We start from the raw sequence: 21,050 nt of genomic DNA on the forward strand, positions 1-21,050 counted from the left end.
AAGAATTAATGTTATAGCTGCTTTTCATTCTCTCCTCTCCACCTTTTCAAGATGCAGATTATTTCAAACAATATGAACGTAGAACGTGCTAGGGAGAAACTGTTCCTTCAGTGTCTGGAATGATGACTTTGCCTTTCAAAGGATGTTCAACTTTTACTTCTGTTTGAATGGCAAGTTTTAAGCTGTCCAAGATACCTCTGGTGCAACCTGTCTGTGAACAACTGACTGATATTTTGATAAGATGATTGTGCCTTCAGCTGTTTTCTTTGTGTGCTAAAAGTGACAACAGTAATGAGCAGGAGTATAAGGTCCTTGAAGGACATTCATGACCTAATTTAGTTCTTGAGACAATACAACAATTTGTGAAACTGTTGCTCAAATCATCGGTGTTGTTGAGTTCTATTTCATAACCTCCCATGATGACATTTAAAGTTGATGTGAATTACTTGCCCAGTATCAAAACACCTATGCTATCCTACCTGAACTGTCTAATTTCAGTATTGTTTTTCTTTCCCTGTGCAAACATTATCTGTATCATTGCTGTTTGACGCTCCTCTTTGCTGCCTTGCGTAGTACTTTAGTACCCTTGTCTTGAACAATCAGAGAAGTAGACTCTTGCCTAGATTTAAGTGAATATTAAAGGTATTTTTACCAAATTGAAAGTCCAGAAAAGAGTTTGTGACGTTCTAAGACCAGGTGAAGTTATGCAGTGAGTTAGTGAAATATTTCCCTTGAGTCCTGAATGCAACTACACAAATGTAACTGTAAACAATACTGGAGACTGCTTCTAGTCAGTACTCTGGTATCTGTTCATTTATGTAGTATGCACTTGTGTGTTTGATTCATGTGTGAGAGATTGATTGATTATTGTTTAATCAGTTATATAATAGATATTCTGCCATAATACAGCTTAATGAAGGGATCAGAATGAAGCCAAGCAGTCTATCTGAAAATAACATGATGCATGTAGTCATTTAGCCACCTCCATAGTTAAAATATCTTCTAAGCAATTATTAAAACCCCTGGTGGAGTTCATTGTAATTCTTGTGCTTCGGTTCTGTAGAACTTTCCTGTACTTGTAAATACTTTTAAGAGGCACCAACTGGGCCCAGGAGTATGCTGGTTGATCAGGAGGTCTGCACAATCAACGTGAAAGCACACTAATATAAATGTAATGCAGGGGGTATACACAGTGTTAATTCTTTATTTGCAGCAAAAATCACTGAAGTAATAATGCAACTTTGCATTTAAATAAAACGCTCGTGGAAAGCCATCTTACTAGCACCCTCAGTTGACTACACAGGCAATATGGTAATAGAGTAAACTTCTGATAGTTCAGGTGTTTATTTTCTCAAATTTGTGGAGAGTACCTGTTTAAAAAGTTTCAATACATAATTTTTGATTCGTTTTTTCTGGGTTTAAATCCAAAAATTACAATTAGATTGCTATTTTCTTAAGCCTTTATGATTTAATTTGGTGAACGTTCTGGAGAATTCTTGGTTCTAGATTTTACTTATGGATTTACTTTCTAGTGCGGAAGGAGTTGCCTGTTCCTATAAATGGCAGAATTTCAGTTATCTACATAATGGAATGACTGAGACTGGTGAATAAACAAAAGTGGTAAAAAGTTTTGGGTTCCATCCAAGTGCCAGTGACGTCAAAATCCAATTGAATTGGAAGCCTGGCAAAGAACTGCAGGCCAGTAAAAGCCAAGGCCTATCTGACATGTTCCTGATGATTCTGCATAGCGCATTTTATTTTTGTGCTGTTTACATGCAATCCCAAATTCTGGCATAGCAGTTGAATGATACAGTCCAGCTTCTGGTCCGATTTTAGTGGATAACTCTATACAGTCTCGCTGACCTCAGCAAGGGGCTTGCTTGCTCACCTTTTTTTGTCTCCCTCCACCCACACATCAAATACCAGTCATGTTTGGACATGGAGCAGTTTTTCCACCGCCTCCACGCTTACTTCTCTAACCATGAGCCTTACCCCCCCCACCCCCCCCCCGCCCCCCCCACCGCGTCCACTGACCCCTTCACCCACCTCCAACACAAGCCCTCCTGGACACCAACCCCAGGCCTCCTACCCTCTCTCAACCTCTTCATCTTCAACTGCCGTTGAGATATCAATCGCCTCAACCTCTCCACCTCTCTCACCCACTCCAACCCCCCTCCCCTGCAGAACGTGCAGCCCTCTGCTCCAATCCCAACCTCTCGATCAAATCCACAGACAAGGGAGGTGCAGTTGTAGTATGGTGCACTGACCTTTTACATTGCTGAGGCCAGATGCCATCTCTCTGACACTGCCACCTACCACTCCCTGGATCATGACCCCACCCCCAAGCACCAAACCATCATCTCCCAAACCATTCACAACCTCATCACCTCCAGGTGACCTCCCACCCACTGGCTCCAACCTCATTGTTCCCCAACCCCACACGGCCCGCTTCTATCTCCTTCCCAAAATCCACAAACCTGCCTGTCCTGATTGACCCATTTTTTATGCCTGCTCCTGCCCCACTGAACTCCTCTCCACCTATTTAGACTCCATTTTCTCCCCCTTGGTCCAGGAACACTCTACTTACGTCCAAGACACCACCACCTCCTCCAGAACTTCCAATTCCCTGACCCCCAATACCACATTTTCACCATGGGCGTCCAGTCCCTATACACCTGCATTCCCCATGCAGATGGCCTAAAGACCCTCTGCTGCATCTCCTAGGATGAGGCGTTCCACTCCCGCTCATCCCAGATATCCTCGTTCTTCAAGGACCGTGACTCTGCACCCCCCCCCCCCCCCCCCCCCCCCCCCGCGATGTGGTTGAGAACGCCTTTGACCGTGTCTCCTGCAACTCATCCCTCACACCTCACCCCCGCAATAACCGCCAAAACAGAATCCCCCCCTAGTCCTCTCACACCACCTTTTTTTACCTCCGGATACAACGCATCATCCTCCGACACTTCTGCCGTCTGCATTCCGACCGCACCGCTAAAGACATTTTTCCATGTCTGCCTTCTGGAGCGACCACTGTCTCCGCGACTCCCTTGTCCGCTCCACACTCCCCTCCAACCCCACCACACCCGGCACCTTCCCCTGCAACTGCAGAAAGTGCTACACTTGCTCCCACACCACCTCCCTCACCCCTATCCCAGGCCCCAAGAAGACTTTCCACATCAAGCAGATGTTCACCTGCACATCTGCCAATGCGCTATACTGCATCCGCTGTACCCATTGTGACTTCCTGTACATTGGAGAAACCAAGCGGAAGCTTGGGACTGCTTTGCAGAATACTTGCACTCGGTTCGCTATAAACTACTGCACCTCCCAGTCGTGAACCATTTTACCCCCCCCCCCCCCCCCCCCCGCCCACACGTACGCACACGTGCGCGCACACGCGCACACACACACGCACCTTAGATGATGTGTCCGTGCCGGGCCTCCTGCAGTGCCATAATGATGCAGCGCACTCGGCTTGGGAACCCTGCAGCCCAATGGTATCAATGCGGATGTCACTAGCTTCCAACTCTCCCCTACCCCCCCCCTGCATCCCAAAACCAGCCCAGCTCGTCCCCGCTGCCTAACCTGCTCTTCCTCTCACCTATCCCCTCCCTACCTCCCCACCTATGCTGACCTCTTACAGGTTCCATCCCTGCCCCTTTAACTTGTCTGTCTCCTCTCCACCTATCGTCTCCTCTATCCACTTTTGATCCATCTTCCCCACCCCGCTCTATTTATATCAGCACCCTGTTTCCGCCCCCCCCCCCCCCCCCCCCCCGACTTTCTGATGAAGGCTCTAGGCCTGAAACATCAGCTTCTGTGCACCAAAGATGCTGCTTGGCCTGCTGTGTTCACCCAGCTCCACACGTTATTTCGGATTCTCCAGTATCTGCAGTTCCCATTATCTCTGCTCGGTACAGGATTTCTGCTCATAGATTTTAAGCTCTGGTGCTCCCTCTGGTGTTAAACTAGGCAATATCATTTCAACTTGAGGTTTATTTTCAAATAAAAACAAGAACAAAGAACAGTGCATTCCTCCAACTTCTCTCAACTCAAAGGCACACTACCTGAAGAATTGTTAGCTAATGCATTTGCAACACTAAGTTGAAGTTACGCTACAGCAACTTTCCATAGAGCAGGTGATGACCTAAAAGTATTACCGCTGTATGATTAATTGAAATCCCAGGCAATGTTCCGGGAGCTGACTTTTAAATCCCAGTGGAATTTGAGTTCAATTAAAAATAAATCTGTAACTAAGAGTCTAATGATTTATGAAACAATTGTTGGAGAAGCCCATCTGGTTCACTACTCTCCATCCTTGCCTGTTGTGGCCTATGTGAATCCTGGCCCACAGCCGTAAAGAATCATAGTATCCCTACAGTTTGGAAACAGGCCTTTTGGCCCAACAAGCCCATGCTGAACCGCAGCATCCCATCCAGACCCATCCCCCTATAACCCACCTAATCTACACTTCCCTGAACACTAGTTGGATTGGCCATGCTAAATTGCCCATAATCCGCACATCTTTGGACTGTGGGAGGATACCGGAGCACCCAGAGGAAACCCATTCAGACATGGGGGATAATATGCAAACTCCATGCAGACAGTTGCCTGAGGGTGGAATCGAACCTGGGCCCTGGCGCTGTGAGGCAGCAGTGCTAACCCTATGGTTGACACTTAACTATCCCCTGAAATAGCTGTGCAAGCCATTCAGTTGTAACAATCACTACAATTTCTGAAATAAGAAATTAAACTGGATTGACCACTTAACTTAGACCTAGATGCTAGAAACAGCAATGGCAAAAGCAGCCCTGTCAGTCCTGCAACACCCTGTCTACTAAAATGTGATGCGTAATAATTAGAGGTTTCCATTTAGTTAAAGGATTATTATAAAGCATCGCAATCATTCCCAGTTAAATTTGGTTAGTCCTGTGTTCATTCATCCCTGATCCAAGGTAAATAGGCAATTATGGGGATAAGGTGAGATGTACTTCAGAAAGTTTGTGCAGACTTGCTGGGCCAAATGGCTTCTAGTTGCACTGTAGGGTTGTATGTGATTAAATGGGTGATAGTCAGGTGAAAGTGATTTTAAAAAGCTGTTTTGGTAGTGTATCTGAGACTTCACTTAGTGAACCAAGACTGAAACCTTGAACTGTAGATGTTTGATTTGGCTAGCTAACCTCTGACCCTGTTTTTGAGTTAGTTTTGAGTATTTTTAATTAAAACTAGAATCCCTCATGGGGAAAGTTTTTTAAAACTGTATTCCCGGTCAAATTTCCCTTCAGCTCTGTGCGTGCGTAGTTCAGCTTCACACTAGTAACCAAGGCAGCCTTTTGTCTCAGAAGCAGCAATCTCATCTAGGAGTCTGTAGCAGCCGGTATTAAGTCCATTAGAGCGCTGATGAGTGGAGATTTGGATTTTCAACTCCAAACTCTAGTTTGGTGTCCTGTGAGGTATTTGTCTTTCCTTCTTTTGGCATGTGGAAACCCATGCAACCCATACGGCATGAAACTAAAAGCAGTGTAAGGATGGCTGCAGCTAGAATGATTTAGCAGCAGCAACAACTGAAACTGCACGGACAACACATGCCACTCATTCCAGATTTTCTTCGTCCTTTAAACTTTTTTTAGTACAGACGTTTGTTTGTCATTTTGACTCTAATGTGAACTTCATGTACAATCCTGCAAGTGCTAAGTTTTGAATTTGTATCTTGTCCATTTCAGGAGCAATTTACAGCGATGCGGGATCTGTATATGAAGAATGGCCAGGGATTTGCACTAGTATATTCTATAACTGCACAGTCAACGTTTAATGACTTACAGGACCTGAGGGAACAGATCCTACGAGTCAAGGATACTGAAGATGTAAGTAAACTTGATTGTTAGTTTAGCCCTGGAGTGCAGCAGAATTTCAATAACAAAGTAAAATTGTATTCTGTAAGTTTCTGGCCCAAATCCTTAGGCTATAAACTTAACTCTTTTTTAATATCAAATTTTTACTAATGACTTTATGTTGTTTAAAAACTGAAGAGAAGTTTACAGGAAATTTAGGCTGAATATGTAGCGTATAAACTAAATGATTGATTAAAGCTAAAGCTTTTCAATGATTTTTGGCTTCCTTAATTGGGAAGCTTGTCAGTGTGAAAATGGGGTGTACAGGCCACCCAAATCTTTTCTGGCACCAGTTTAATCACTACTTCATTTAAAAATTTTCCAATTTGCATTTTCTTTCAGTCGTTGACTACACAGTTGCTCTGCATCTTTGGCATTATAGTTAATGCTGAGCTGTTAGCTGCTAGTCTCCATAACTGAGACTCATTCATTTAACATTGTGACTCCTCTGCTTTATTGGAGTGGGTTTCAACAGATAACTTGTGTTACTTCTGGGCTTCTCTACTGTGAGATAACCTGGCCTGCCTCCATGCTTCTCTGCCAAACCTGGGGTAATTACAGAATTCTGCCCACTTTCAAACTTGTACTGAATTCTGTTCAGCCCTGTTTGTTAATGTTAGCTCCTGGTAAACAGGTGATTCTGTTTAAAATTCTAATGCTTTTTGAATCCTCAGACCGTCCCACCAGATCTCTAGCCTCCTACAGTCCAGCCCCAATACCCTCCTTGGCCCAATTCTTGCCCCTTGAATGCCCAGATTAAAATTGATCTGTGCTTGCAGTTGCCCAGAGTCTAAATCTCTGGACTTCTCTGAACCTCTCCATCTTTCTCTCTCCCTCATTTTTGAGGTACTCATTCAAATCTACCTCTGACTAAATACACTGTCACTTGATTGGTGTCACAATTTAAAATAACACTAAAGATGTTGTGCAAGTTGTTTAGAATGGTCTGAGATCAGTTTAGGATATCTGGTCGGTGTGGATGAGTTGAACTGAATGGTCTGTTTACCATGCTGTATGTTTGATTCTTTGAGAACAGCATGAAGTTTTGTAGGATAAGGTCAAACGTGGACAAGAAAACTCTGATTACTATATACTGTCCTTTTGTTGAATGGCACTTGGAGGAAGCACTGAGGAATGCAAGGGAGCAGAATGTCCTCTGGGTGGGGTATCTCCATATGTCACCAGGGGCTTAGTTGCATCACTTTTGATCAAGTTGGTCAATTCTGAAGGACATTAGTGTTAGACTGGATCTGCGATAGGTTGTGAGGGAACCAGAAACACGGAAAAACATACTTCTCGTCTTCGACAGTCTGCCTGCCACAGATGTGTATGTCCACGACCAAATCTTTACGAGTGACTGCAGTACAACGTTTGCAGACATGAAATCCCATCTTTGCGTTGAGAGTACCTTGCAGCATGTGGTGTAATGCCGATGTGCTAAATGGAATTCACTTCGAGCAGATCTAGCAACTCGATCAGGCACCAATGAGACACTATGGGCTTTGAATCATACTTGATGTGATCTGAAACCTCATGGCTTGGTGTATCACACCAATACCATACTATCAAATCAGAATGATTCAATGAGTGTAGCAGGGCATTCCAGAACTAGTGATTTGGCATTTGAACGGAGTCAGCATAATTATAGATATAGAATATGCATTTTTTGATTACATCAGCAATTTTAATACTGGTATAACTACTGCAATTTTTCAAATGATTCTCTTGACTGCCATCTGCTTTCTAGATCCTAATGATTAACATGGATCAGAAAAGAGAGCTTGGAACTTTGTATTTAACATTTTGCTGACAGGTAGCCTTTTAGCATTTTTAATTTAACTTGAATCTACAAGAATAGCGTGAGAAATGAATGTAAATCGTTGGAAAGTTGGAGCTTGTTAATATGTAGGGTTAAAGTGGGTGGAATTGCAGAGTTTCTTATACTGCCAGAATATTAAATAAACAGTTGTCCTGGCTAAACGTATTACACTGTCACTGCTCAGAGTACTTTGAATTACAGAGTCCTTTCGGAGATGGCTAAACATGAAGATAGTTCACTGCTTCAAATAATCTCCTTTTGAAAATAGCTGCAGAAAATTCCAAAAGTCTTTTTGCTGAAATTACAATACAATTAAGCTTAGTTTTCAATGCTTAGAAACTGAACCATATAAGTAGTATTGCAGCAACCATCCCCACACAGTTATGTACAGATTGAAAAAGGCCAGATACTACTCGAGGGATTTGAAAATTATTATTTGATTCTGAGTGAATAGACTTGCATTTATCATGAGTTTACAAACCATTTCACCCTAGTGTGAAGAGGTGGTACAAGGTTTAACTATTTAACCAATGCCCCGATAAGGTGAATTCTGAACTAATTGTGTGCTTTGTTTTTGTTCTGCTATTCCCGTTGGTGTTCAGTTGTTCTGGTTCTCCATGATGTGGGAAAATTCTCTAGAATCTTTCAGTTGGCATATGCAGTAACATTTTCTAACAATGTGGATCGGAACAATAAGAGGTGCACAATATACAAGACAAGACCAGTTTGTTTTTGACTATTCTGAAACATCATGGTGTAACTTAATGGTGCGCGGGGTCTGGGGTGAATGACCTACTTCTATACCTTTTATGGTCTTAACTTCACCGAAGTTTCATAAGTTTGTGCTTTCTGGGTTGGATTGCTCCATGTCTGGAATGGAAGCACCTATTCTTATGTTGTTTATCCAGATAATGCAAATTGTAGTGTTAAGCTTGCGTACAAACTACAATATTACTTCTCTGAAGATGTTCAATGAATGATTTGTTTTTTTAAAACAGCCCTCATTTTATCCAAGTATTTTTAAATTCAGTTATTTGTGGTTAATTATAACATGAAATCTAGATGCGATGCATGTAAACTAGGAAAACTGACTAACTTTCTCCCCTCAACTATGGGAAGGTTTAATATTTGCAAACTTGGATTTGAAAGTTAGCTAAACCATGTATCCCTTTAAACATTAGTTTACTTCTGTATTTCGAGTAGAAGTTTGTTTCACTAAGTTTATAATAACAGCTGGTCTGGAAACTTTATATGCATTTAAATGAAATTTTTATACCCCTAGAGATGAATAGTTAGTGCTTTAGATATGAGTGAAAAGAAGGGAACATGTTAGGCTATTGGCTAGCAACAAGGTGACCTACGACCCAAGGAGGGAGAAACCCAAAACAGTTTTAGAAACAAAACTACCCAAAAGGTCACTGCAGGTTTCATTCAGGAAAAAAGGTCTCAGCAGCAGTGCAATTTAGCAGCTGCAAAAGCTAAGTACAGAAATGGGGAGAGAAGCCTGAATATCTTCAGTGTGAGAAGTTCCAGCGACATCAGGCAGAAAAGGAGATTAAGGAACTAATTTAAGAAATAAGTGAGCTGTTGTAATTTATTTACGGGATGTCTAAAGATATAGCATTAAGTGAATACAAAAGTTTGCAGTGAAATCCATTATAGTTGTCATAGAAGAAATAACTTGAAATTAGAAACAAGCAATCCTTGGCTGAGGTTTGAGTACCTGTAAGGTTGTTCAATGTAAAAGAATCTTTGTCTGACTACTTGTAATAAGTCTTTGAAATTGTCTTCATATAGTATAAAATAGTTTTGTCTCCCTCATGTACTAACTTTGTTCTCTTATTAAAGATATACTGGCAGCCTCTTGTGAACACATTCAGTAATTCATCGCTACGATAAACAAATTACAAAAGTAGAAATATGGCATGTTAAGCCAGGTCTCTCTCTCTCAGGTCACATTTCTCCATTAATGCCATCAGCTGGGATCATAAAGCAGACCTCTTTGGGTATTGAAATTTGGATTTGATGAGTTTGTGAATATTTTAAAAATAAGTACTCAGTATAAAAACAAGAATATATTACATGAATTGGAATGTCGAAATGGCTTTGACTATTGACTTTTCTAGGACTGAGAAATGTTAACATGGTATTTGAAGTCTTTGACTAAAGCTACACAGTTGCCCAATAAATTGCAACTGGAAATAAATGAGACCTTTACCTGCAGTACTGTGGACAGTTTTGGTTGTCTTACTTGAAAGAGGATGTACTGGTGTTGGAGGAGGTGCAGAGGACGTTCACCTGGGTTGATTCTGGAATTGAGGGTTGACTTAGAAGGAGAGACTGAGACTATACTTACTGGAATTTAGAAGAATGAGGGGAGGATCTCGTAGAAACATGTATTCCCTTTATAATTGCATACAAGATAGAAGCAGGGAGGTTGTTTCCACTGGCAGGTGAAATTAGAACTGGGAGGCAAAGCCTCAGAATAGGGGGAAGCAGATTTATGATTGAGTTGAGGAGGAACTTCTTCACCCAAAGGATAGTGAATATGTAGAATTCCCTGCCTAGAGAAGCCATTGATGCTACCTTATAGAATGTTTTTAAGGTAAAGATACAGATTTTTTTAATAATGGAATTGAGGGTTATGGTTAGCAGTTGGATGGATGAACCTGAGTACATAAGATAGCCACGCTCTTATAAAATGGCAGAGCAGGCTCAATGGGCTAGACAGCCCACTCAAACTTGAATGTGAGAAATCGGACTAATTATCAAGCATTTTAGATGAGGGAAACGTGAAGTTCGTGTTCATTAGAATTGGTTAAGATTCAGTTAGAAATGGAAAAAAAACTCTGCTTTAAGGAACAGTGTGGGGTGTGGTGCAGTGCAGAGTGTCACTTGAACTGGAAGATAAAGGGATGGAAAGATGGTAAATTTAAAAAGTTGAATTAAAAAGGGGAGAGAAAAAGAGCAGGTGAAAGCTAAATAGAATTTAAAAAGCTTGAACTTCATAACGAGAGATCAACCATGATGTAACTCAAAAGCTTGGAATAAAGGAAGAAAGAATTATACTTCTGGTTCTGATTCCACTGGAGGTTTGATCTTTAACTGGAAACCTGTTTGGCACGTAAGTTTTAAATTGGTATTGTTACAATATCTTTGGCAACTTGATCAGAACAGTGAATATTTGAGGATCAGGATCGATTTGCTTATTTCTCAACTTGTTTTTGGGCATGGATACTTTTTTGAAGATACAAAAGATTCTTTGTTTAGTTAATGGTGCATGTTGCCATATTATTGAGAGATTACATAGGGTCACTGATCGCAATGATCTGGTGTAGCTACATTTGCCTACCCTGCATGGATAGAATACTGACTTTGCCAGTTTTGGTCCTAAAGTTGAGAACTGGCAGATGGCTCAGTCATATTTTATGTCGATGCACTTCTCTTGAGTGGATCAGGGAGGGGAAAGTCACTTAGTTAATTTTGCTGCAACTATCTTGACTTACATAAGTCAAAATATTGATCTGATGCAAACTTGTACTGGGTTTTGTCTTTAAGATCATTTTCTGAGCTTGAAATTGAGATGCAGATAAGACAATGTAATATTCAAACTTGTATTATTGATGAACAAAGGCATTTATAAACACTTGACAATTGTTAGCATCTCCCAGAAGAGTCATGTCTGAAGAATGAGCTTCAATATCGCGAATTTAACATTGCATGTGAATTGGCCAGCTATTTCTAGATGAGCTGAACTAATTTAAATAAAATTACTGCATTTATTAAGCCCTTTAATTGGTAATATCCAAGAGATTGTTTTGTGCAGGACTTGTTTTACATTGTTCAACATGAAGGACTCTTCTAAAACTGAAAGCAGGGAAGCAGCAAGTTTTTAACTGAGCTCCTGTCATAGGTAGGAAATGTTCACAGTACCTCAAACTCAATGGAAAGAAAGCCCATCCACCTTCAACAGGACATCATTCATTACTTACCTATTTACTGTTTCCTGTGTGTTGCTTGCAGCTTTCCATCCATTCTGGTGTTTTAATGTCTGTTCTTTTTAATGCGGTTATATCCTTGCCATTTGTTGATATTACATGTACTGTTTTCCAGTATTTTGATCAAAGATCCAAATGAAGACAGTACTGTACAGATATGGAGCTTTTGTAACTGCCTTCTGACGCTGCAAGCAGTGAACAATCTGATACTTTCTACATATTGCGAAGGCAATTACATCATCCATTTTCATTCTGTTTGACCTTCTTTTAGAAGTCATATGTGAAACTTGACAGTGTGTTCGCGATCCTAGCAAATTGCGCTTGTTGGCCAGCCCTCAACTCGGTTACTGATTTAGTAGGAACAGCCGATGCTGGAAAATCTGAGGTAACCGGGTGTAGAGCTGAATGAACACAGCAGGCTGAGCAGGAAAGCTGACAATTCAGGTCAAGACCCTTCAGAAGTAGGGAAGGGGAAGGGGATTCTGAAATAAATAGAGTGGGGGAGGCAGGTAGGACGTGGATAAAAGAAGATAGGTGGAGAGGAGACAAACAGGTCAAAGAGGCAGGGTTGGAGCCAGTAAAGGTGAGTATGGTGGGGAGTTAGGGAGGGCATAGGTGATCCAGGGAGGAAGGACAAGTCAGAGGTGGGATGAGGTTAGTGGGTAGGACATGGGGGTGGGGCTTGAGGTGGGAGGAATGTTTAGGGAGACAGGGACAAGCTGGGTTGGTTTTGGGATGCGGTTGGGGAAGGGGAGAAAGCTTGTGAAGTCCATATTGATACCATTAGGTTGCAGGGTTCCCAAGCGGGACATGAGGTGCTGTTCCTGCATCTTTCAGGTGGCATCGTTGTGGCAATACAGGAGGCCCAGGATGGATGTGCCATCCAAGGAGTGGGAGGGGGAGTTGAAATGGTTTGTGACCGCGAGGTGTAGTTGTTTATTGCGAACAGAGTGTGGGTATTCTGCAAAGCAGTCCCCAAGCCTCCATTTGGTTTTCCCGTTGTGGTCTCCTCTACATCGGGAACAGCAGATCGTGTACTACGTTAGCAGATGTGCAGGTGAACCTCTGTTTGATGTGGAAGGTCTGAGGGCCTGGGTTGGGGAGGAGGGGTAAGTGGAGGTGTTGGGGTAGGTGTAGCACTTGCTTTGGTTGCAGGGAAAGTGCTGGATGTGGTGGCGCTGCGGGGGCATGTGGAGTGGACAGTGGGAGTCAGTGGTCCCTCTGGAAAGCAGATAAGGGGCTGGGGGAGGGAAAAATGTCTTTGGTAATGGGGTCAGATTGCAGATGGCGGAAGTGGTCAGAGGATGATGTGTTGGATTTGGAGGTTGATGGAGTGGTACATGAGGACGAGGGGGGTTCTGTTTTGGTTGTTGTGGGGATGGGGTTTGATCAACAAGTTGCAGGGAATGCGACAGACACGATGGAGGCCATTTGACCTTTGTGGAGGGGAAGTTGCAGTCCTTGAAAAACGTGGACATCTGGGATGTCTGGGAATGGAATGCCTCATCTTGGGAGCAGATACAGCAAAGATGAAGGAATTGGGAATAGGGGATGGCCTTTTTGCAGAAGGTGGGCGAGAGGAGATGTATTCTAGGTAGCTTGTAGAGTCGGTAGGCTCAAAATAGATATTGGTTTCCAAGTGGATGCCAGGGATGGAGACAGAGGGGCCCAGGAAGGAGAAAGAGGTATCAGATGGTCCAGGAGAACTTGAGGTTTGGGTGGAAGGTGTTGGAGTGGATGAACTGTTTGAGCTCCTCGGGAGCACAGGGCAGTGCCAATAGTGATCGATGTAATGGGGGATAGGGCCAGTGTAGCTTTTGGAATAGGGATTGTTCCGTGTAACCTACAAAGAGGCAGGCATAGCTTGGGCCCATGCGGGTACCCATGGCCACCCCCTTGTGCAGGAAGTGGGAGGAATTGAAGGAGAAAAGGAGACAGTGGCAGCCAGCCCTGCCGGGTCTTCACCATTCTCCATTCTCCACCAGTGACCCCTCCCTCAGACCTCCCCCTTACTGAAGATGAATGGCCAGTCCTCAGTAAAGGACTCACCTTTGTTCCCCTCCACCCAAACTTTGACAATAGCAACTCGACATTTGGACATTGAATAGTTTTTCCTCCACCTCTGTGCTAACCCATCATCTATGGTTCCCCTTCCCCAGCCTCCAACGCAACCCCTCCTTCTGGACATCACCAAGGCCTCCTTTCCTCCCTCGACCGCTTCATCTGTAACAGCTGTCGAGACATTGATAGCCTCAACCCCTCCACCCCTCTCACCTGCTCCAACCTTAACCTCACTAAAACCTGCGGACAAGAGGCATGGTTGTAGTATGGCACACTGACCTCTACATCACCGAGGCCAGACACCAGCTCTCTGACACTACCTCCTACTGTCCCCTTGATCATGATCCAACCCCCAGCCACCAAACCATCTCCTCGACCATCCACAACCTCATCACTTCAGGTGACTTCCCACTTACAGCCTCTAACCTCCCTTCATTCACAACCCTGCACCTCCCATTTCTACCTCCTTCCCAAAATCCACAAACCTGACTGCCCTGGTCGACCCACTTCTCCACCTGCTCCTGTCCCACTGAACTCATCTCGACTTATCCAGACTCCGCTTTCTCCCCCGGGTCCAGGAACTCCCCACCTACGTCCATGACACTACCCACTCCCTCCACATCCTCCAAAACGTCAGATTCCCTGGTTCCCAACACATCTTTACCATGGGCATCAAGTCCCTGTAAACTTGCATTTCCCCATGCAGATGGCCTTAAGACCCTCTGCTTCTCCTGTCCCGCAGGCCTGACTAGTCCCCCTCCACTGCCCTTATCTGCTGAGCTGAACTCATCCTCACCCTTAACAACATCTCCTTCAATTCTACCACTTGCTGCAGACAAAGAGGGTGGCCATGGGTACCTGCATGGGTCCAGGCTATGCCTTCCTCTTTGTAGGTTACGTGGAACAACCCCTCTTCCAAAGCTACACTGGCCCTCAACCCCACCTCTTCCTCCATTATATTGACTGTATCAGCGCTGTCTTGTGCACGAGGTGCTCGAACAGTTCATCCACTTCACCAACACCTTCTACCCCCAACCTCAAGTTCACCTGGACCATCTGATACCTCTCTCTTCTGCCTCTATCTCTAGCATCCACCTGGAAACAGATATCCATTTCAAGCCTACCGACTCCCACAGCTACCTAGAATACACCACCTCTCTCCCACCTTGCGGTAAAAAGGCCATCCCCTATTTCCAATTCCTTCGCTTCCGCTGCATCTGCTCCTGAGATGAGGCATTCCACTCCCAGACATCCCAGATGTCCTCGTCCTCGTTTTTCAAAGACCACAACGACCCTTAAATGCCCTCTACTGTGTTTCTCATTTCCCCAACTCATCCGTCGCCACGATAACAACCAAAACAGAATCCCCCTCATCCTCACGTACCACCCCACTAATCTCTGAATCCAACGCATCATCCACCAATACTTCTGCCATCTGCAATCTGACCCCATAACCAGAGACATTCTCTCTTTTTCCCCCCCCCCCCCAAATCTGCTTTCCAGAGGGACCATTCTCTCCATGACTCCCTTGTCCACTCCACGTTCCCCTCCAGCCCCACCACCCCTGGCACTTTTCCCTGCAACTGCAGTATTTGCTACTGCTGCGTCACCCCGCCAATCCCAGGCCTGAGACCTTCCACATCAAACAGATGTTCACCTGCACATCTGATGTGGCATACTGTATCCGCTGTTCCTGTTGTGGCCTCCTGTACTTCGGGGAAACCAAAGTGGAGGCTTGGGGACTGCTTTGCAGAACACCTACACTCTGTTTGCAACAAACAACTACACCTTCCCAGCTGCGATCAACTTCAACTCCCCCTTCCTTCCATTCTTCAGATGACATGTCCATCCTGGGCCTCCTGCAGTGCCACAACGATGCCACCTGAAGGTTGCAGGAACAGCAACTCATATTCTGCTTGGGAGCCCTCCAGCCCAAGAGTATCAATGTGGACTTCACAAGCTTCAAAATCTCCCCTCCCCCAAACCAGCACTGCTTGCATTCCAGCAGTACATGATACAGAATTCATTCCTTTGAGACCTCTGACCTTTTCGAGGAAGGTAAATGACATTATGCCAGATACTCTGCATTTTGCACGAAAAGGTTAAGATCAATTAAGCTATAACTGATTGGCATCATTCCCTTATTTCAAACAAAATGCTGGCTTGTGTCCTGTGGAGAAATACATTAAGAATATATTTGGCTAACAAATAACATTTGGACCACACAAGCACCTGACAATGACATCTTGAACGATAGAGAATCTAATCATTGCCCCTTGACATTCATTCAATAGCAAGACCATTGCAGAATTTTCCTTTTTATCAACATCTTGGGTATAGCCATGGACCAGATGTTGAACTGGGCCAGGTCTTGTAAATCGTGTGCCTACAAAAGTAGATCATGAGCCAGGAGTTTTAGGTGAGTAACTAACCACCTGGTTTCTCATATCCCGTCTATCATGTACAAACTTTTAAGTTAGGCTGATGGAAGAGACCTCACTCACCTGGATGAGCGCAGCTTCAACACTGCAGAAACTCACCACCAACCAGGACGAAGCAGGTCACTTGATTGGCACCCCATTTGCATCCACAACCACCAAGCATTCATTGTTGCAAAGTGTAGTTGTAGCACAGCCTTTGTAGTATTTCATTTTGAAGTTTTCTAGAATGTGTCCCCATCTGGCTGAAGCAGTACTGACAATTTACTGTTTAGTGGTCCATGAAGGTAAAGTTGTCATAGCCTTACCAGGCCTTGGTGCCGCTCTCATTAGAGAGCGATGACTGCTGGTCAACCTGGAAGGCCACATGCCTCAGTCAACTGGAGATGTAAAAATAACTGGCCTAATTCTATCCTTACACGCATGTTTGGACTGCAACTGCCTTCATGCTCCTGTTTGACTAGACACCAATACTTTGCACCATATTCCAGATGTTATGTCCCTGGTGCCCTATGTAATTAAAACATTACTTTTTTTTATTCAATTATCCTTGCAATTAATGGCATTTGTTTTGGCTTTTCTTATTACTTGCTATGATGTATTGATGTCCTGATGTGAAAAATGCATCCAATGCTACTTGTTTTATGTTCAGATGTTGTTGTGCTTTCCTTCAGCCTCATTAGCACTCCACAGACTAACTTGGGCAGTTAATCTGGCTCACTTAATGCAGTATGCATTGTATTCAAAGATGCAACTTCAGACAAATTACTTCTAAAGCATTTTTCCTGACCATAACATTGCAAAGCACTTTATAGCCAGTGATCTACTTATGAAGAGTAGTTGCTGTTGTAATAAATGAAAACCTAGCAAGCTTCCAAAAACAGCAAATTGATGACCAGATCATCTTTTGTGTTTAATTGGAAGATAACTATCAGTCTGGGCTTCAATGTCATTCCCCTATTCTTAAAATTTGCCAAGCAATTCTTCAGTGTACATTTTGGGGATGCTTCCATGGAGTCTTGGTTGAATTTGTAATCTAAAAGGCACCAGCTTGCAACACAGCAATTTGTTAGCACTGTACTCTGATACTAGCCAGTTATGTAATCGTGTCTCTGAATTTGGTGTCTAACATTCAGATGAATTTATCCAATCAGCCCACACCTGATCCTATTCCTCCTTCTGTTCATTTTTTTTACCCACCCTACAATCTGTAATGAAAGATGATGACTGTTATAGCTTTGAACATCTGTATGAGTCTATCCATGCAATTCTGAAAAATGAACAGCTGCATCACCTGTGAAATTTGGCTCAATGAACTTGTTCAGTGTATCTATGACAAAAAAACTTAGTGTCTGAGTTTTATGAAATAAGGAAGGCATGTTCAGTTAAGCAATCTGAAGAATTCACAAGCCTTTCCCATCATTTAATACCATAAGACCTAATAGCAGAAATTAGGCCATTGGGCCCATTGTGTCTGCTCTGCCATTCAATCATGCCTGATAAGTTCCTCAACCCCCTTCTCCAGCTTTCTCCCTGTAACCCTTACCCCCTTGATAATCAAGAACCTATCTATCTCAGTCTTAAATGCATTCAGTGACCTGGCCTCCCCAACCTTCTGTGGCAGTGAATTCCATAGATTCACCACGTTCTGGCTGAAGAAGTTTCTCCTTCCCTCCGTTCTAAAATGTCTTCCCTTTTACTCTAAGGGTATGCAGTTGGGTCCTAGACTCTGGAAGCACCTTCCTGACAGCCACTTTGTCCAGGCCATTCAGTATTCTGTAAGTTTCAATTAGATCCCCCTTCACCCTTCACTCCAATGAGTATAGTCCCAGAGTCCTCATGCTCCTCGCATGTTAACTACATGCTAGCTGCTAAAACATGTTGTGTACACTGCTGAATGGCTAGATGTGCAAACTCTTTCTTTTAAGCGCCTTGAATGATAGCATTGTGCAAAATAAGACTCCTCCCATCTCTCTCCTGTCTCTTTTTAAACTCAGTTTCAAACTGTTGTGCCTTGCTTTTGGCTACGTGAACTAAATAGAAATATTGTGGCTTGCATGTCTTTAAGAAATTAATCATGATTCCATGTAACTTTTTCATATTCTTTTAAATTGCTCTGAAACTACTGATGGCCAGTTTTATAGGGAGGACTGGATGGAGCTGGAGTTTGTGGGTGTGGAGGGGTGCTGGTAACAGGAAGTGGTTAACTGATGTTGGTATATATGGTTATAAACACCAGTTACTTTAGCTGTGTGTGTTTTTGCCTGCGTCATGTTGATTGGCCCCTCTCATTATTTCTAGGACCCTAACAGGTTACAAATTCACTATTTTACCCTAGTCCACAGACGTGACATACAGGAAGCCACTGACTTATGTTGGATTCTTTTGGCAGAGCTTTTGTTTTGGATGTCAGGGTGACAAGATGGAGAACTATATCAAATTCTGGGCTCAACACTTGCAAAAAGGCTGTAAGTGCCTTTGAATAGGGGACAGGTGACAGATTTTCCAGAATGATTCAAGAATGAGGAACATTGAGGTTGCTGTCCACAGAACAGCAAAGGTTAAGAGGAGATAACAAGGTGTAGAGCTGGATGAACACAGCAGGCCAAGCAGCATCAGAGGAGTGGGAAAGCTGACGTTTTGGGTCTGGAGCCGCCTTCAGAAATGGAGGGGTAGGGATTCTGAAATAAGGGGGAGGTGGATGGATAAAGGAACAGATAAGTGGCGAGGAGACAGGTCAAAGAGGTGGGGAGTGGAACTAGTAAAGGTCTGTAGGTGGGGATAGGTCAGCCCAGGGAAGACAGACCAGTCAAGGAGGTGGAGATGAGGCTGGTAGTAGGAGGTGGAGGTGGGGGTGAGGTTTGAAGCAGGAGGAGTGGATAGGTGGCTTGTAAGGACAGACAGGTAAGGGAGGTTGGATGAGTTGGACTGGTTTTGGGATGCGGTCGAGGAAAGGAGATTTTGAAGCTTGCAAAGCCCACATTGAGATCATTGGGCTGCAGTGTTCCCAAGGAAAATGAGGTGCTGTTCCTGCAGCCTTTGGGTAGTATCGTGGCACTGCAGGAGGCCCAGGATGGACATGTCGTCCAAGGAGTGGGAGGGGTAGCTGAGAAGTTCAGTGGGGAGGGAGCAGGTCGAGACGGAGACAGTGGGTCGATCATGGCAATCAGGTTTGTTGTTTTTTTTTTGAGAAGATAGCAGGCCAAGCAGCATGAGAGAAGCAGGAAAGCTGACATTTAGAGTCTGGACCCTTCAGAAATGGGGAAGGCGAAGGGGATTCTGAAATAAATAAAATAAATAGCAGGCCAAGCAGCAACTGCTGTGTTCATCCAGCTCTGCACTTTTTGTTATCTTGGATCTTCCAGCATTGGCGGCTCGCACTATCTTTGAAAGGTCAAGAGGAGAATTGTAAGACGGAACATTTTGATTCTGTCACTATAGTGTAACTCTTCCTGGTGCTGGGAGTATTGCTAACTGAAGGATGCAGATTTTAGTTAACAGACAAAAGAACTGGAATAAGTAACTTTTTTGCATAATAAATTGAATTCTGGAATGTGCTGCCTGAAAGGTGGAAGCTGACTTGATAGTAACATTCCAAAAAAATTGGGTTAATATTTGAAAGAAAAAATTGTAAGTGTATGGACAGAAAGGATTGAGATTAATTAGGTAACTGTTTCAAAGAGCTGGCAACTGCCTTCTGTACTGTATGATTGCAAGATATTCATTCTAGATCATGTGTGCCTCTTAGTGCCAGCGTATTTTTTCCAGTGTAATGTCTTCTGAAAATCTTTCTTCATGACTTAGCCTCTGTACAGCTCCTTAATTCAGGCTCACTTGTAAACTTGAATGCTGTCTTATTGGTCATTGTATGTTCATTAAATGATAGTGTGGAACAATGAATGTCAGAATGGTGAAATTTGTTTGCCATGGGAATCCGAATGTGCCGTTTTGTGGGAGAAAGTGACCTAGTAGTAGTTTTTACTAGCATAGTAATCCAAAGGTGCAGGTTAATGCTGTTGGTGTATGGGTTCAAATCTGACCACAGCTGGTACAACTTAAATTGGTAGCATCTGGCATTGAAAGCTTATCTTGGTGACAGTGACCTCAAAAGCTGCTATTGTTAAAACCCATCCTGCTTTACTAATGAAAAGTTGTTCTCTTTTAGGGAAGGAACATTACCAACTTTGCCAGCTCTGGCTGACATTTCCAGGTCCACAGTAATGTGTTGACTGTTTTCTCCATTTTTAGAGGGTCCTGGTAAGCCAGTCTGTTCAGCGGCAGTTAGAGGTAGACAATAAATGCAGACCTTGCCAATGATTCTCACAGCTTGTGTAAGCAAACTTGTCTCTCAAGAATGATGGACTTTGGCTGCTGTTGTCTCTGCTTTTTGGGGAGGTACCACTTTAGAATTCTGTCCTGGGATAGATTTGTTGTAACCTTAATATGTGTATTGAGAAAATGACCTTAAGCCTGATGTAGTTTAAATCCCAATACTTCCTGAACTAAAGAAGCATTCTAGAATAGAGTGCAGTGCAAACTTTATCATGGGAAAGATACACTGGTGTTCCTAGTGTTATTTTTATTTTAAGCTTTCAAAAGCTACAGTCGTAGCCTTGCAAAATGAGCTGATATTTTACAAAGCCGCGTAATGCTACAAATGGCATTAACTTGTGCTGGTTGGTGTTTCCATGGCAGGTGCTGTTGCTTGAAATTGCCTTTTTTTTGTGGGGGGGAATAAAAGGGCTATATTTCTTTCAAGACTTTGTGTGCTTTTGGGAATACAGTTTCAGGTGTGTATAAGCTGCATTCTGCTGCATTTCTGTCAATCGGTTAGGGATGGGTA

General features: G+C 43.4%; 1 protein-coding gene across 3 annotated transcripts in view; it reads left to right on the forward strand.

Annotated features, from left to right (window-relative positions):
* The window catches only part of rap1aa (RAP1A, member of RAS oncogene family a), a 147,317-nt gene that overhangs the window by 110,134 nt on the left and 16,133 nt on the right, over positions 1 to 21,050 (forward strand). For all 3 annotated transcript variants that reach the window (XM_048553553.2, XM_048553555.2, XM_048553554.2), the window contains one exon: positions 5,724 to 5,864. In XM_048553553.2, coding sequence (XP_048409510.1) covers positions 5,724 to 5,864 — 141 coding nt within the window. The remainder of the gene's footprint in view (positions 1 to 5,723; positions 5,865 to 21,050) is intronic.

Source organism: Stegostoma tigrinum, chromosome 21 (genome assembly GCF_030684315.1).
Source record: "Stegostoma tigrinum isolate sSteTig4 chromosome 21, sSteTig4.hap1, whole genome shotgun sequence".
In the NCBI taxonomy this organism is placed as follows: domain Eukaryota; kingdom Metazoa; phylum Chordata; class Chondrichthyes; order Orectolobiformes; family Stegostomatidae; genus Stegostoma; species Stegostoma tigrinum.